This window comes from Buceros rhinoceros, unplaced genomic scaffold (assembly GCF_000710305.1).
Source record: "Buceros rhinoceros silvestris isolate BGI_N320 unplaced genomic scaffold, ASM71030v1 scaffold6386, whole genome shotgun sequence".
Lineage (NCBI taxonomy): Eukaryota > Metazoa > Chordata > Aves > Bucerotiformes > Bucerotidae > Buceros > Buceros rhinoceros.
The window spans coordinates 33,944-53,218 of NW_010419261.1; the positions used below are offsets into that span (position 1 = coordinate 33,944).

The window sequence follows — 19,275 nt, forward strand, 5'->3', positions numbered from 1 at the left end:
ACAGTGATAAACTATTATTTTGACAGAAAAACTGGCAATCTGAATAAAAAGACTGTGTTACAGAGAGTTCATCACTGTGTCACCAAGTAAGATAACAAATGTCACCACGCTGTTTTGAAGTACAAAACATGAGTTGAAAGAAGGGTCAACAGGATGTGAGTATAAACACACACATTTTTGAGGCTACCCAGTGATGGCTGAATCTATTTGTAATTATTTTAATTTAGTTAATGAGCTGTTCACATATCTTATGCATTTCTTCACAGTTCAAACAGGTTCACAGATTAAAACATTCTAGGGATCTTTTTACAGCGAAGTCCTGATTCAGCTTGTGGTCAACATACCTTTTATAATTATATCAGTAAAATATGTCAAGTCATCAGGTACCACTACTTGCTCATTTAGCTTATCTTACACTGCAGAGAATAATATACTGTATTAACCTTTAAAGCAAGTCCTTCCTGGTGGAGTATTTAATTGAAAACCCGTAAATAGAAACAGGCTTACTAGAGGGACGCAAGAAATGAAGACGCTAAATGAAGGCAAGGATGAATGTATGCACAACCGACATCACATCCCAGCAGCAGAGAGGTGAGTCCTGTTATAACATGTTGTAGAGGTCAAACACTATATTGCTTTCAGCCACAGATTCCCACTTCAAGAAAGTCAACACTGTCCTAGTTTGTATTGTAAACATTATCAAACATGTTTAATACGTGATATTTAGACATGCTTTAACGTGCAGACATTTAAGGTTCCGTGGAACGTTTGCTTAAAACAATACCCCCGATTAAAGATTACACACATGTGCTCACAGTCATACATGCACATTTGGTGGGTACTCTGGGTTGTTCGTTTTCCAGCACCATTTCAGTGAAATACCTACATCTCTTATAATGTGATCCTAGGTACTTTAAACAGTCACAGACATTTTTTAAAGTTTTTAGGAAGTCTTGGCTCTTCTGCAGACTGTGAGATTTTCAGTAGGTCAATTCCAGTCCTGGAGTTGGCTCCTCAATAAAATGGGACAATGGCACTTACCATTCCTTCGTAAAATGCTTTAAGGTCTATGACTGCCAAAACCACAAAGAACAAAGAACCATCATTACTATTTAAGAGGTCTGACACGAACCACAGAAGTCAGTACATAGATGAGGAGTGCATAAAATGAGCTGCAGTACAAAGTGGAGTTCAACAGTACACGTTTACATAGTAGCCATAGCAGCCATTCCAGTTTGGATTGCAAAATGATTGCTGTACTACTACAGCAACTCTGAACTGTTCTGTTTGGACAACAAACAATCTGCAAAAGGTCATTCATTTATTCTAGAGAACAGTCTTACCAGGTTACCAAATTCTTAAGCCTTGAAATCAATGATATTTTTCAGCATCAAGCTCTCAAGAGCATTTGATTTCTTAAAAATAAGCACATCCCACCAACAGAGAACTTTTCATGCACAAAGAGAAACGACCTGTGTATGTAACGTGCTGACTAGCTTGCCTGTGGGAAGAAGGGAGGTCTTCAAGTGAAAAAGTAATGCTGTGAAGCAAAGCATCAAGGTTCACTTCTCAATTTTGCAACTTCATTTCATTCACAGTTCTTCAACAAAACAGAAATGACCCTACTTCTCTATGGCACACCGATTCTGTCATTAAGTAATGCCAATATTGTAGTGATGGGTACCACACGAACACAGATAAAAAGATGAGAAGAAAATCAGGAGATGCCATATCTGCCACCCTCAACTGGCATCATTCAGCCCTCCTTTTGGGACCAGTCATTGATCCAAATGCACATTTGATTTGCCTCACTCTTCCTCACTTTTAACTCAGCTAAAGTTAATGTTGCCCAAATATTTTTGCTCTTTCAGCAACAGACTATTTGCAATTTTATAGGAAAACTAGTATTAATGCAGTAGTAAAAAAGCATGGCATGAATAGAAGCATTAACATATAAAAGATATCTCCCCCCACAGTCCCCAGTAAAACTAAGATAGCATTATTTATGGTTCGTTATACCAGCACCAAACACATGGCAGATCAGTAACAGCCCTTTGCAGCTTGCCGTGCTCTCTGATTGACCTTTGGAGACTAAAAGTATTATCATATTCCCAGCTTGTAGAAACTGTTAGTGTCATGTAATATAAATAAGTAATATTTTTTGTACTGGCACGGTAAAAAAAAAAAGAATATTATTAGTGAAAGTACTTACATTTTCATCATAACCAAGATATCACAAGACAATGCTGTTACTACATGTTCTGATATTCTACGTATTGATCAATGACAATGTATGAAAGTCTTGTATCATGACAGTTGTGCTGAGAGCACAGCTAATTAGTTACAATAAAATTACAATTCACTGTGTCTTTTCTATCTACACAGTTATTCAATTTTTGCTTTGAGTGGAAAGATTTATACCAGTTATATAGTGTTAGTTTTGATGATGAGGTTTGCTTAGCAGAAGAGGTAAGATTTAAGGTGATCTATCAGACATAAAAACTGTCTTCCCTTACTTCTTCTGAAATGATTGCATTTAAAACAAATGACCAATAGGCTTCTTAAAGGCTCTTCATGGCAGTACTTTTCTTCTGACAATCTCATTATCCTTGCTATAAATATATTAATGATTCCCTTCACGCAAACCATTAATACAAATACATAAAACACACACACATATAAGTAAGTCTTGATTATCATTCACGCAGAGACTTAAAAAACTCTGACTTTACATCTGCAACCAAATCCCACTGCTCTTATGGATGCGGAGCAATCAGCAGAGCAAATGAGAGAAACTGTTTATGAAGTAGAGAATTACTACATCTCAGTAAGATCATTACCTGATCTCCTACAGAAATAGCATCAGAAAACTTTAGACAGTTGTACCAACTAAAAAAATGCCCTACTTAAAAATTAGCAGTCACTGTAAGTGTGCAAAGACACTTTTGAATGTGTACATTGAATTTTTCTATCATGAAGATGAGGATCAAACCTGGTGCTGTGACAGTTTGCTTGTTGCGTGCCAAGCTGCAAGAACAAGAAAGTGTCTATTTTGTGTCTCTCAGCAGCTGGGTTGTTTCTTAACACCTCTTCTACCCAGGCAACTCTGCCGTGTCACTCTTCTGTGAAAGAGAGGCAACAGAAAACCATGCAGAATGCAACAGGAAATGAAGGAGATGAAGATAGAGGAGATGAAGGATTGACGTAGCTGGAGCCCTTGCTACTGGCAGCCTTTGAAAGGAAAGGGCTGGGTGTGGAAGGAAAGGAGGCTGTGCACAGGCTAAGTAGGACTCGGCTCACTGAACTTCACCTGTCTGTAGATGCTATACTGAAGCTAGCTTTGCCAGACTCCTCCCTGAGCAAACAGATGTTTTACAATCTCGTATCTTTACTTGAGGGCAGATAAGCCATGCACAGAATTGCCCATTTCTCTCTGCTTGCTAGAAATAAAACCTGAAGAGATGACCTCACAGCTACTTTGTGGGCACCCACACTTGCTGAGACTAATCCCACTCCTCGTGATTACAGCTCCTGGTCTGCTTTGAAGAATGGTGCCTCTAATTGTCAACGGCAGGGTTCCTGCTCCCTATCTCACTATTCCTCTCCAGCTCTTGAAGTACAGCTCATACCATATAGGTATATTTAAAAAGCTTGTTATGAGAGACATGGACACACAGGATTCCTTGCAGAGACAAGCACACTAAGTGGGAATTAGTGGCTGAAAGGCTCAAGCCTTTCTAGATGCAGCCTCTGGTCTATTTTTTTGTTGTTGTTGTTTTTTTTTTTCTTATCCAGAGCAAGCTGTCACATGCAACAGAATGGCACCATGTAAATAAAATATTCAGTCACCAGCATTTGCACAGGAAGATTTGCTTCAAGGCCACAATGACTAGCACTGGAAAGTGACTTTTTGCACTTGCAACTATGTAAATGCTGTTAAAGTAAAACTGTGAACTGCTTCTCAAACCCCCCATAGTTTCTATGTCACCTTCTCAGTCATTTTTTCTCCTGGATTCCCCAGTCAATGACAATGGTTCATGTTAAGAGCTAAGTCCTGAACTGACTGTATAGTTTCTGCATAAATATATCAAAGATGCCTGTTCCAACACATGCTAGAGATGATAGCTCTCTTCTTGCTGTGATACGAGCCTGTGGTCAGAGCTTGTATCTTTTCACATCAGAGGAGAAACAAATGCAATAGAAATGCAACTCAGTTCTGACACACAGATCTTGGATCAGTTTTGCCTCACAGGGCCATTAATTACTGACACTCCAGAGAAAGAGTTTGGTTACTAGATTAATCAGATCCTGTGTGTGACCCTCCTTATGTGACCACTTCACAGTGCTGTGAAGTACCTCTACCTAGGCAGAAGAACTTTGTTCTTAACATGGTATGCCTCTAAGGTAAAGATAACTGACCCCCTCAAAATGTTTTCCTGGTAAATTATTCCTTTCCTGTCAACAAATACTAAACTCCAACAGTGTACTTTAGTATGCAAAAAACAAGCCAACCCTACTGCGTATATACTCTGGAGTTTGTTTTCAATGCTCCTTTAACATCTTCCTCCATTAACATTTTAGTCACTTACTTCGGAGTCCAGACTGAAGAAAGCAGATGAGCTTTGTCAGAGAAATACCCCCACCCTGCCCTGACCATGAACTCTAGAAAAGAGCTTCTCAGGGAGGAGAAAAGATGGTTAGTAGGATAATTTTCAAAGGGAGAGTGATGGGTAAAGCTGATTTACTTTTATACATAAATGCTAGGTCACATCTATACCTAATGCAGGGTTTGAGTCTGGCCACACTCCAAGAGAGAATGCATTGCACCATCAAATCTAATCAAATGGTAGGGCCATAAATAAGCCATCAACAGCCATGTGAAAGCAAAACTACTCAAAACAGCAGCCCTGAGATTCCTCCCTGAAAGATCTTTTCAGACATTTTAACCTGCTTTACAAACACAAAATACATTTGCATGTACCTGCATTAAGATAACTTGTCAATCTGACAAGTTCTCTTCTGAGACCAGAGAAATCATTACAAATAAATGGATTCCCAAGGCTCTGATTTTTCTCACAAAGACACAAAAGCCACCATTAAAAAAATAACTTTCAATATTGTTTCACACGGATATTTTACAAGCACCATTTAAAATCAAAGTAAATTATCCATTTAACCCAATCTTCAAAAAAATAAGCTGAGTGTCTGTTTTGGACAGCCACCCGATCTCCTATCTAATCACAAGACTTCTATGCTTCAGAATCACAGAAATAAAGTAGAAAGACAACTGCTTCCTCTAGGCTTCGCATCAACCCCCTTGGATGATTTTTGTCTGACCACATTCAGAAGCTGTGAGTCATGTGGAAACTGGAGAGGAGGCAGCAAGAGTGTCCAAGGGGAGTAAAGTGGGTTTCCCCCCTGTATTGACAGTGCAAAGAGGCAGTATGTCACGTTGCCATCTTCTACAGACTCTTCTGTCTTGGTTTCTTTATTCAGTAAAATAATATCTTGCATTTTTCAGAACCTAGCAGGAGTGGGTAGGCAATTCTAACCAGTCAAACTTCCCACAAGGAATTTCTGCTGGGATTGCCAGACATCTAGACCTTCCCAGAAGAAAAACATCTCGTTTTCAAGACTTCTTGTAAAGCAGTACAAGGAAGCAGAAACTGAGTTTTTTGCAATATGAAAAATGACTCTAGGTAAATGAAATAAATTGTGTATGTCTGTGAACATCATGGACTTTTATAAATACTAAGTCATTTCAAAGCAATTCTCAGGTAACTTACGAGGATAAACACAGAAAAGATCATTGAAAGAATACTGTAGTTTACTCTTCCAGTTCTCTGAATGTCTTAGGTCTGTAATACTTCAGTTAAATATTTGTAGGCTTCAGTCTGAAAATCTAAACATATTGTCAAATTTTAGTAAATTCAAGCAAGTTCAGGGATGAACCTTCCAACAGAAACCTGAGGACATAAAAGCAACACGTACTGTTTACTGAGATCTAAGCAAGTAACTATATTGAGGTCTGTCCAAGAGGAAATGGTAATTCAACTTCATTATTGCACGGTATTTTCATGCCTCAGTCAGAATAAGTCATACCAAGTAACTGCTATACATACCCCTAGCAATGCAATAGGAATCAATGCACATTTAAACGAAGTTAACATTTTACACTACTGGTCCCCTTTTGGAAGTTATACGACCATCGGATTCTAATCAAACTAAAGAGAAACATTCAAAATGCTGATGAAATTGTAAACATATGCCTCTGCTGACAAAAAATACTTGCACTTTGACAACATTCCAATGACTTAGAGATCCTAATGTCTCTAACTTCTTGGGCTGTTTGCTTTTTTCATCTTTTCTTGGCAATTTGAAGAAAATTTAGCGGATCAAACAAACTGTCTAGTCAAAAGGAGAGGCTAAAAATCAATGTTTAATTTAAACACCTGAAATACACATACGTGTAAAAAGAAAAAGACAGTACAAAAATAAAAAAGCATATTCAATTATAAACCTGTGTTAAATTCTCACTAGTCTCTGATTAATTTCCTTAAAAAGAAATCACACCTGTGACGTTTTGATGAAAGTCATTCACATGCACAGAGAGCAGTCGTTTCCACAGGATAAACCCCACCACTCATGAGCAATGTTTACACTTCAAGTGCAAGCAGATGCTGCTGAAGAGCCAAGCTTTGTTCAGAAGAGGCAGAAAGTCACGGGGTGCTTCAATCCCCCTTTCCCCCTTGTTGTATATAAGATTGTATATAAGAAACAAGTTTGAACTAGCAAATAATATGACGAGCTCCTTTTAATCTCCTCTAACTTTGCGCTATTTTAAGACTTGCCAAAGGGGTTATTATTTATGTTAATTTAATGTATATGACATCTAAAGTATGGAGAAGACTCTGGGCAATAAATGTTACACAATCAGAGATCAAATTCCTCTTTCAAACAGTTTACATTAGACTGCTGCTCCTTCTCTTCTTGGAAACAAAGTCAACATTGGACTGGCCAACAGCCCTGGCTACCAGATATGCTGCCAGACCGATGTACGTGGGAAAAGGCCAGGGACTGTCCTTGTTTATCACCATCCTCTCCTGTCCTGCAATGCTGCTGCCATCTGCATCTCAGCCAGCTGAACCCAACCTCCCTTCATTATCTGTAGAAAGTACTGGAGGAGGGAGTTGCTTTTAGCACTGCACCTTACGTGTGCTCAGAGAGAAGACATGCTGTGAAGGGTGGCTGGTGCCCAGACTCTTCCTATTCATATGCAGCACTCCTACATGGGGAAACAATGTACCAGCATGGCTCTGCAGTTGGGTGGAATTTTTTGGCTGATTTTTTTTTTTCAAGGAAAAGAAAACTAAAAGGAGATTCAGCAACACTGAAAAAATGTTTTGTGAACCAACACCAGTTCTATCTGATGCTGTCACCATTTTGTTTTAAAATGTCATTCATACTTAAGGAAATAAGCTGAATTGTGACTTTTCAAGATGGACATCATGAGCTGTTAGATTTGAAATAATTTTTCATCCAACTTAATGACTTACCAAACACTTGACAATTATTTTTTAAAAAAATCCTATGAACATTTTAAAAATAATTTTACTGACTTCTGCATTTCTCACTATTTTCAGAGTATCTAAGGGCCGTTATCTGTGTTGCAGACTCTATCAGTTACATTACAGATACATATACAGATTTTTTTATAAATACATTATCAGCTGCACACTTATTATGATCATTATTATTATTATTCTTGAATATCCCTTAAGAACACCTGTTGATCCTCCTTTTTTGTTTTACGTTAGGTGTACTGTTTTCCATTTGGTTTCTTATGTGACAAGTTGTATTCCTAGCCAAAACTACTGAGAAATCCCTTAAAGCTCATCTTACCATTCACATGTAAAAGTGCTAAACAACATTAAAATAGTGTCTCTGAATCTAATGCTTCTTTGCATTCAGCAAAATGCATTTTTTTTAAACTCAGTCCACCAATATCTTATCATCAAATGTATGATTACCACACATACTGTACAGCATGGATTTCAAAATTTCACTTTCTAGGAAATATTTTGATCCTCCATCTGGACTCTGCGTTACATTTGCTAAAACTATCAGGGAAAATGCCATACATAGTGTGAGAACCTGCAAAATTCAACAAAAATTGGTGACATTTACTGAGTCTTGGGCAGCCTTTTGAGTAGATTATTGTATACTTCAAGTCAGTTCTTCCTCAAACTTCATCTAGACACTTGGATTAACCCTGCGAAGGAAATACTGCCAATCCAGCTATTTCTGTTCTTCCCAGTTTTAGACTAGATAGTCTGAGTTCCCAAATCGGTACTTAAAAATTGAATGAGTTGTTTCATGCTGAGCAGGCTCTCTCATTCAACAGAAAATCAAAGTTTATGTTAGTGGAGAAAAGGGCTGCTTTGAAAGGAAAAAAAAGTAATTTCAGGTCTATTAAAATTAAGCCAGATCATCTGTCTCTAAACAAAGGGGGCTTTATTTTTCTGTGAGACAAGAATTAATTTCTGTGCAACAGAATGAGAGTATTTTCCCTCTGGATGACTGCAGGTACTCTAAACCTTACTAGAAAATCCCACAAGTTCCAAAAAGCCACAAAATGTGGACCTGATTAGAAGTATATGAAGTATAAGGAGTGTATGAAGAATAATAAAATTCAAGTTTAAGGCTGACATCTCTCAGATGGGCATTTATGTAGAAATGTTTATTGTGAAGATAGAACTTTCCCCCTCTTGATAGTACTTGGTGTCACTTCATTTCCTTTTTCTGCCAATATTTTGGTTTTATGTCAGCTCTGTTTATACTTGCGAAACATGAAAAGGCAAATAAAAATCCTCTTTAAACAAAGCTCAGTTAAATACAGTCAGAATTATCAGTAGGCCTTTCTATAAAACATTTCATAAAAAAACCCACAATAGAAATGTAACAGTGAACTACACTTATTAAATAGATTTCACACATTTTGAAATTATAGTTCTAGAACACATGTATGTCACAGCTTACCTAAAATCAAGATTATACTTTTGGAAAGGAATAAATTCTCCTAAGCCCCATGCTACTTATACATTGGAAATAGCCCAAAGTACAGTTATTACTGCAGTAAAATCTGTTAAAACATCCAGGGAGAAATTGCAAATAGACAGAAAAGCAAATGAATACTTCTGAGTACAGGTCAGCCAACTACATAACAGGAGACAAAGTCAAAACTTGTATTTCAGGAAAAAGGAAAAGAGCCACATGTAACACTAGCTCAACAGAGCAGTGGGACTTTGTTTGAAAATACTAGCCCTTATTAGGAAATCTTCTGGAAGATGAGTAACTGGAACTGAATTATGTTTCTATTAAGGGTAATGAATTCCTCAGCTAGACAGAAACTAAATAAAAGAGAACATGCTTACATTCACTCAGTAGTTTCAAAGACTTAAGTATCATTACTAGAACAAAGAGTTCCTCTTACAAAAATAATCAGGTCTTTTTCTTTGTTTTTAATATTACTCTTCACCCTTTTGTTCATTTCTTCCCTCCTGCTGCAGAAACATTTGGGTGCATGCGGGATCGGTATGAAGTCTTCACTGGGTTCAGGGGGGTGCTTTCTGCTGCCAGGGTGTCAGGTTTACAGCCCAGATCCCATCACTGTATCTAATGCACCATTACCATCCCTGCTGCTCTACAGACTGTTTTTAGATTGGCTGAAAAGAGAAATCCGTCTTAATGTCAATCACCCTCCATTCTTCTTCTTGTGCAATGGAGCCATTGTCCTCACAGATCACGACAACTATGCAAAGCAAGCTCTAATGGCCTGCTCTGGGAAATGTAACAACCTGGATAGGAAAGACTCTCACAGAAACATTACTGAACAGCCAGACAACACTATTGAGTGGGCTCGTCTGCAGAAAGTTATTTTTCAACTACACACAGCCTAACCTTAAGAAAAAGATTTGCAAAGTGTGCAGACTTCAGATAACAAAATGGAGGTACCTGTAGGTGAGGAAGCTCACGTGTAAATGCTAAGCGTTCTTGCAGAGGTAAATGCCCCAAGCAAGCAAATACTTGGACATGCTCCTCTACAACACAGTGAACAGCAGGTGAATTAAAGAGACTAAACTTAACCTGTGGCATGACTGCTGTAAGACACATGTTAATTCTGAATTCCAAGATAATTTTCTGAATCTACCATTAGAAAATTTGAGATCTTGTAGCATTCTTCTGTGTGAACAGGAGACAACAATACAGAGGAACAGCATCAGAAAATAAATCCTATGAAAACAACAATGGGATATTATGCTAGATAAAAGCCAAAAAAAGGGCTGTTTAATCCCTAGCATGCTAAATGCTTTCAGAGGTTTAAGATATCTCTCTCTCTGTTCTGACTGTTAGAAACTTTATTGTAATTTTGAGACAAATATAAAATTTATTCATAACAAGTTTACATTAATTTGTATTTATTCCACAGTTTTTGATGGTTTTGCCCTTTATCCTCAAAAACTTTTGCCTTTTTGATGTTTACTCTCACAGCATTCTTACAGAACAATCATATCCCTGTTCAACCCTCGTTTTTATAGACTGAGCATATCAGGTAATAAATCATCTTTCAAGGTCTTGATTCCCACAAACTTCCAGCATTCATTTTCTGGAATGCTGAGTGATCAGTATTCCAGATGAGCTGTCAGCTGTGCCTCATTCAACAACGTTAACATTTTCTTACTCTCCAAGGAAACACCTTGCCTGATGCACCCAGGATAGCATTTGCCTTTTCCCTGGCCAGATCTTCTACATAGCTTACATTCATCCTGTCATTTTTATTATACCCAGGTCTTCATCCTCCTCCTGTTTTTTTTTTTTTCTAGATGACAGAGCTTTCAGTTTGCATCTGTAAGTTTTCTTCAGATGTCCTGAAAGGAATGATCTTGCAATCAGCATTAACACATTTTATGGGAGTTCTATTATTCTAGTCCTGAAGTTCAACAGTCCTTCCTCTATACCACCTAGAACTGACACACTTTCCACATCAGTATCATCAGCATATTCTACCATCACAGGCACTTCTCATTAAAATATTAATGAGATCTGCCTGTGGTTTTTGTCTTAGAAACTCAACCAGTAAGCACTCTCTGGCTCTGGCAGCTGATGCCTCCCTCCTAACCACTTTCTTCCTGACATCCATATTCCTTATTGATATGCACGCCTCCCATTCAGTCTAATAATAATAGATGATTTATTCAAGTCTAGATAAAATAAATCTTTTCAACTTTTGACTAGCATTCAGCTTTCTTATCAAATAAATGAAATTTTTAAAAGAAGCACAATTTCTACAGTAATAAAAAAATAAACTCAGAGGTTGTGAGGTAAAGGAAACATGCTCAGAAATTATCCTTGTCATTGTTTATAACTAAGGCTCAATACATCAAAACGAAATATGGGGGAAAAAACCCAAAAACCCTGACCACCGGAAGAAAAGGTTGTCACAATCCGTGTAAAAAAGTAACAAAATTATGGAAAGAAGCCCTGGCTTTCTCAAGAAAGACAACAAATGACCCCTCCTTATCCCAAAGGCCTCCATCCTGCAGTATATTGTATTTTTGATTTATTATCTGCTTTACCTGTCCATACTATCTAGATTTATGTGAAATCTTTTGTTATATCATAAAACTACTACAAGGATGGAAGGAAAATTATCCCTGCTGGCATTACCAAAGAAAGACTGCGAAAATGAAAAACTGGTATATTTTTTCAAGCAGTTTTTACTCTGAAATGATGTAACTCTGAGCCTAGAAAGACTCCTTTACTCTGCTTAAATGCCATGTTTCTTGGGCAGCATTATTTTTACCACAGCATAGTGATGCTTTCTAAAGTCACTAAGTACCTCCAGTGAACCATCTCCACTCTCCACCTTCCAACCCAAACCATTGTACAATTCTGTGAATCTTAAAGCACACCTCTGCATGTACCAGAACTGAGAAGGATCCAGGGACAGCAATACTTCTGTCTGTCTAGAACTGAGCTCCTCTTTTTCTCCAGAACTCATCTCACTGGTGATACCCTTACCATCTTAATGCATCAACGTATTATGGTGTCTCTATTTATGGCATAAATTCTGCAAGAGAACTCTTTCCTCCTACAGCAGCAGTTTTTAATCTCTTTCAAAACAAACCAGGAACTCCAAATCAAAATAATCAATACTGCCCTCAGTCACTCATTGGTTGGGAAACTGTAATGGAAGAATATCTGGAGGACAGAGTGTTGTATCACAAAATGGTGCAATAGATGATGATTTCCTACCATAATCTATTTTCCTATTGTTTTCCTGTATTTAATGTTTAGCTGCTGTAATTATCTACAGTTATGTACTTATTTTGTATAACTGTATATAATTATTTACAAAAATTAGGCTGCCAAAGAAAGCTAGAAAAGTTGAATTATAATTAAAATTGTACAGAATATGTCTGGAGTTATTTTCATTCTTCTGTGGTCTTTCTGGGGGATTTGCTTTTTTTTCTTTTCCTTTTCCATTTCCTTTCTTTTTAGCTGTGATAGCATAAGCAGAGCTGGATTTCCATTAGGAATACTGCCAGAAGATTACAAGCTTATTTTGATGAACTGTAAAATGTATCCAATTTATGAGTGAAACAATGAAAAAACCATACTAAGTAAGGATTTCATTATTTTAAGGAACAATTATTAAAAGTATTATAAAATCTCAAACATAATTGAAAGAAAGGTGCAGCAGATATATACACTTTTCCTCGCAGTTTTACATAAACACAAACCCCAATTCTTTCACTGACAATTTCATATGGCACTGAACACGGGTGCACTATATCATGCGATTACTGGTCCTTCTAAATCTAACATGCAAGTGGATCTGCCACATATAGGCAAAGAGGTCCACGTGTGTATTTACAGACACATATATGCATGCACAGGCTCACACACACATTCTCCTTTTTCAACTGAAAAGAAACTAAACTCAGAAATAATAGCTACCTATAGCTGTTACATACACTCCACTTCTATTTTTATGTAAGATTGAAACTATGCAGTATGCTAAAACCAAGATTTATCTATAAAAATTCAAACTCCATATTGACCACATCTTTAAATGAAAAAAAGAAAGATGAAAGCTAATTTTACTGATTTTGAAGACAGTAGTAAACTAGAATTTCTGATCTACATGTTCCATAAAAATATGGATTTTCAAGAAATATCCGACCTTTTGTTCTATTTCTGATCTTCTATTTTGAGTTTTCAGAAACAAGTATCTAGGTATGTCATGGGTACCTGACTTACAGAAATCATAGGAAAAAACCCTAACCAAAAAACCCAATTCAAGAAAAAACATGGAGGTTATGCATACACTTCAGTATTTTTTTATACTTCCTTTAAAATACATGCTTTGTGTCAACACACACCTTTGTTTACTGATCTGTGAAAGAAGTTTCTACCTGGCAGCACTTTTTGGAGGCACATACACCTCCACACCAGTTTTGAAACTTCAGAAACTGGCTATTAGAACCAATTTCCACACAACCTATTTTAAGGACCTAGTTTATATTACCTTGTCAGAACAGATTTCCTTTTTAATTGTCAATAGTGGAGACGTTATTAAGTTACTTAGGCACAACACGTTAAAATGAATTGAAACTTTTTAGATTTTCTTCCCCTCCTGCACACTATAGGAAGGAAGGAAAGTGGGTGTCTGATTTAGGGCATGAGTATTTAGTCTCCAACAATGGATTTTCTTCGGAAAACCTATCAAATCTCATGTGTATACTGTTCTTAAAAATGCATTAATTCAGCTCACTGATTTCTGACATAATTTAACCAAAAAAATAGTGACTGACAAAACGTGTCACATTTTATATTTGCTCTGCTTACAACAAAGATAGATAGTACTGTTTGCCTGAGCCACAGTCAGGCAAAGTAAATATTCTCAACTCTGTTTTACAATCTTGAATTTTCATATTTTATTTGCTGTTTGAGTTTCATTATAACTTTAGGTGCTCCATTACCCGCAAAATTCTTATTGTTTTGAAGTTTACACCAAGCAAAATTTGGAGAGCTATGGGTATCTTTCTGTGACAAATGGGAACATCTGAGCCTTAAATTGGCTATACTGAGAAGTGTTTGGAAATCACAGTTTTGATTTTAAGTCATTTACTAACTTCACTGAGAAGAGTGTTAGGGCTCATGCGAGGCAAATCTTCCTGCGTTTGACAGCCCCCTGTGCATTGTGCTTAGGCACAGCCCTGCACGCTGGACTACTGAGAGAGAGCAAAGATTTACTCTGTTACAGCAATTCTTATTTCAATGAGATTTAGGAGCTAGAAAGGAACACCAGATCAAACCACAAAAATATTCTGTAAAGTATTTAAAATATTTTCTCCTTTATATTAAGTGGAGTAAAACATCAGTGTAAAACCCTTTCTATAATACAATACCACGCTTCAAGAGCCATTGATTCTGATGCATCTAAAATAACATCTTCCTGTACATAACTATATTCTAGTCTAATATCCAGGCAGAATGAATTTTTGAGCAACACAATATTAACTACAATTCTAGGCTTCAAATACGCCTATTACAACTATCATTTGGTCCAACTGCATGACTACATGCTTTCTGGCTTAAAATTCATAAATAAGTAGTGTAGGAAAGTATCCCAATCTTTTTGTTAAAGCTGACCAAGCTTTACATTTTGGAAGAATCGCTGCTACTGCTCATCCGGCAATAAAAGGAAACCAAGGAAAAAAAGTGAGATACCTGATGATATAAATAAACAATATTGTTACTTACCTTAGTTTAGAATACCCTGACTGTGTGAGGGGAATGCTGCAATATGTGTACATTCTATGCTAGGCTGATGTTTTTCCTCTTTCTTTTCCTTTTTTTAATAAGAAAGAACCCTTAGGGTCAGGTCCTGCTCCTGAAGATAAGAGCAGAAGTCTTCATTGGGGTTCAATAGGAGCAGGACAGGGACTTTAAAAGATTTTTTTGTTTTCCTTTTGTATCTTTCTGTATGAGCTTTTGTTCCTTCAGGCTATGCAGATATGAAGCTTTTAAGATTTACGACGTTGCAATAGAGTTGGAAGTCTTATGTTCCTAATGAAACATCACACTGTCATCTGATTTATCTGAAATCACTGACCCCAATTTGCCAGTGCTGGTTTAAAAGAAAAAATATTGGATTTACTCTTGACTGAGAAATCAAAGGTAGTTTTTAAAAACGTTTTTTTTTTTTCCTTTTTGCCAGTACAGGTACAACCTTTCACCCAAGTTACATAATTGCCATTCATTTGCTCAGATTTCAAGCCCCTCCATTTGTACTGAACTCCTCCGCTAGAAGAAATTTCCTATACATAAAAAGTTTCTTTTAGCCAAACCATTATCCACTGTTGATACATTTCCTTACTCGACATTTCTTTTCCTACCTGTAACAAGGCTTCTAAGAGATAAAAGCATTTTTCACTGAACTTGACAGAAAGTTTTTATGGTACGTATACCAAAAGGCACTTATATATTGTTTTTGCAGATGCCTAATGATCAAAGAAAATTAGTATCTCAGAAATTTATTCACAGCTGGGAAATCTTCCCTCCTGAGTGTCTATATCCGTATACAAATACATGTAACACAGATGCCACAGATGAAATAACGGTAAATCATGTTTGGTGAGGGTCCTGTTTCCAAAGAGGACGTGTCTCACTCACCTGTTTGGCTAAGTTGAGATGTGCTTCTGCTCCTTCGAGACACTATGGCAACCACTTTGGCACTAAGGCTGGAACGCCTTTTCTTCCCACCTGTTCCAACCATGCCGACAGCCGTGTCCGACTGACTCCCATCATTGTGCTCCAGCTTATACATCTCTCCGCTCACACTTGTGCTCTTAGTGATTCTCCCTGAAGTCCCCATCCGTCTGCCTTGCATTTTAGGAGTAAATGTACTACAGTTACAAAGTAAAAACAAACATGTTAATTTGTCTGTGTAGCAGCATTTCCAAAAGCCTTTTTTTTTTTAAATTAGTAAATTAATTTTAAGTCTTGATACCGTTTCATTTATTTGGTTCACAAAAAAAAAAAAAAAAGGTTCATTTCATGCTCCTCCAAGTATATATTTTCAGTGTTGTAATTGTTCTTCACTTCTTTGAGGGAAATAAACAAAATGAACACTTTCCCATGTTTTTCAGAGTGACAGAAAGAGAGACATGCAACATTAAAACTCATGTGGAGCCTTCCTGTCTGTATCTCCACAATAAGCAAAAGTAATAAAACAGCAATTTTATTACCACAGAAAATGAATATGGGCCAAGAAAATATATGTAGGTTAGTAAATGTCTCTTATTGACATTGTTCACTAAAGCCTAAGAGATATGAAGATATAATACCATACGTAGAATATCTCAGGTCTTTGCTCTTCCACTTCTTTAAAGGTAAATGCAATAATCACAGTATGAAGGAAAAGTAATTTTGAGGCCAAAACCCTCTAATAACCCACTAGGACTTCGTTCGATTGCCAGTTCTGTTTTTCTACAGCTATCACATTGTATTTGAATTGTTTCTATACCAATCCTTTTGCCAGTCAGTACTGTTTACTGGATAACCTATTCGGAATCACACTCTACAGAATGATCTCAAACACATGCAGGACATACTAATACACAGTCCTAACACTGCTACGACCAAGCGATGTCCTGTCTCCAACGGGAATACCAAGTTAGCTGTCACTCTGCAGAGACACAAAGATTCAAGCTGCAGCCCAACTCACTTCAGATGTAGTTGTTACCTCAGCCTAGTACATGGGTAATTCCTTGATCCTGTGTTGCTGATTAGCAGACCTACTGACAAAACACTAATTTTAGGGATTTTTTTTCTTCAGTAATTCTGTATTTTGAAGTCAAATTTTGAACTTATTTGTTAAGCAACAGTCCTGATGTCCCTCCCAGCAGGTTCCCTTCCCGTCAGATGTGATGGCCTGCTCCTGTCCCACCCTCACCACATCAAAAATAAGAAAGAGAGGATCAGAGACCCAGGCTTCCTTATGTCATGGCAAGTTTCAGACATACTGGAAGTCTTGTCAGGAAGAAATAAAGGGGTCTATTGGAGAAGAACTGGCATCCTGTGACTTCGACAGATACGGGCCCTGCTAAAGCTTAAATCAGTCCTGTCCAAAGACAGATCCAGGGAAGTATAAAACAATGTATACATAAATTACATTTTACTGACAGTTACCAGGGTTTACTCATGACCATAGATAGGAACAAATAAAACCAGGCAATATTATTTGAAGAAGAAGCTGGAAAATTAAAGTCCTTGAATAGACAACACTTAACAGAAAGGTCATTGTTAATTCCTGCATCAGCATTTAACTATGTTCAGCACTATGTTCAGGTTCTGCTCCTGTTAAGTTCAGACAAAAAAACCAGCTCCCACTGTCACACAGAACAAGGTGCTGGAATCACTGAAGATTCAGTGAAGTTTATCTTTCTTAATTTTAAGGCTGGATATTGGTCCATAGCTCTAGCACAAAATTCTGCCTATGGCCAGAGAATCTTAAGAAAGGTTTTCTCTTTAAGAAGAAGTGATGTTATTAACTTGCACATATCATGAAAACCTTAAAACTAGAGATCAAATCTACAGTGTGATAATTCTGTCTAAACATAAAAAAAAAAGCCTTTATCCTTAGCTCCAAGTGTGACAATCCCCATGTCCAATCAGAAACTTCAATCTCTAATTCAGTATCAGGGCCAACATCATTCCTGCACCAGCCAGTTTTCAATGCCGAGTCCCTTTTCCTCCTCTGCTGAGGAAACAAGGCCCCCCACTTGCACCCAGAGGGTGCTTCAAGGCAACACCACTGACTGGTTTGCTTTTCTGGAGGAGGAGGCACTTCGCCATTTCAAACAGAGGGCAGACCACAAGTACAGCCCGATACTTGGAGGGGGCAGAATCACAACGGCCTCCTTTTCAGGGGTCCTGTTTTCTATTTTGACTAGACATGGATAATTCCTTTCCAGCACTGAAATCCAGAATTGGATTTCAGTGACTATTTCTGAAATGCTGATGATGTCCCTACTCAAAGCTTTCTGTAGAAATTTTGTTACCATTTTGAGCCATGGAGTTGTTGTCACTTCTGGAACTCTTGAGCTTATGCATCAATACTTTAGTATGAGAGAGGGAAGAAATTGAAAACACTTTTGAGAGCATCTGTTGGCATTTGAGCTACATTGACATGTACTTTGCTGGCATACTAATCTATAAACGTATCATTTACAGTAATAAAGTTTAATAGACTATAAAATCTGCCATGCAATTAAAGAAATTATTGTTTAGCATACTACTGACTTTGCTCTACTGAATGTCAAGTGTTTATGAATATAATAAATATTAATCTTATGATATTTTTATGCCAGTCTGCTTTTTTTTTTGTACAACAGAGTTGAAATGCTTAGTAAGAGTTTAGGAGACAATGACATTCATCAGCTGAGAAATAAGAATTGACAGTATCGTAACTTTAGGAAAATCTGATTTTTTTTTATAATTCTCTAATTCAAAGGCTATGAATACTTTTTCAATAATAGATAAATTGCTTTTACACAAACCCATATATATTTAAATTTTCATTCTTTGTGACAAGACCTAGAAGATCCACCTTAATAACAAAACAAACCTCCCCCCCCAAAAAAAAGGAGAGATTTGAAATTCAGATTAATCTTGTTTTTACCTTGAAAATATCCAGTCTTGCTTTCCCAGGAAATACGTTCTAGTGTACTTCTGTACCAAGTAACTATTACTTTGCTAGAAAGAGGCATAATAGGATAGGACCAAGGATCAAATCCCACAGCTGTCCAATACTTCCCTTTGTCATAACTATGCAAATAGATTAAGACCCCTTAGCATCATCTAACCCCTGGGCTAGTTTATTATTTGACCTTAACTGGAGTGGTATTAAAAGAATGAGCATTTAAAATTCAGTCTTCTTGTGCCATCTAATTGAGTACCCTTAGAACACAGTATTTCTCCATTCTATTACTGGCTGTCACTTGGAGAAATAGCTCCTAGCTCACACTGTTACTTTCTTCAGTGTGGTTAGAGTTTAATTTATGAAGTACAAAGAAGCAAAAGACCTGCATGAATTTACATATTTCCTTCTGCACTTAAGCCTAACATTTTATTTTCCTTTACTGGACTTGCTGGGATTACTGACACATTAAATGCAGATGCAAGTTTTTGCAGGCCTGTGACTAA

The 19,275-nt window shown here is 37.1% G+C and overlaps 1 protein-coding gene across 13 annotated transcripts in view; it reads right to left on the minus strand.

Moving 5' to 3' along the window:
• The window catches only part of RIMS1 (regulating synaptic membrane exocytosis 1), a 135,244-nt gene that overhangs the window by 22,366 nt on the left and 93,603 nt on the right, over positions 1 to 19,275 (minus strand). For 10 of the 13 annotated variants that reach the window (XM_010138840.1, XM_010138838.1, XM_010138842.1 and 7 more), the window contains one exon: positions 15,742 to 15,974. The exons of 2 other annotated variants lie outside the window; for them this stretch is intronic. In XM_010138840.1, coding sequence (XP_010137142.1) covers positions 15,742 to 15,974 — 233 coding nt within the window. The remainder of the gene's footprint in view (positions 1 to 15,741; positions 15,975 to 19,275) is intronic. One more of the 13 variants, XM_010138846.1, reaches the window with a different exon arrangement.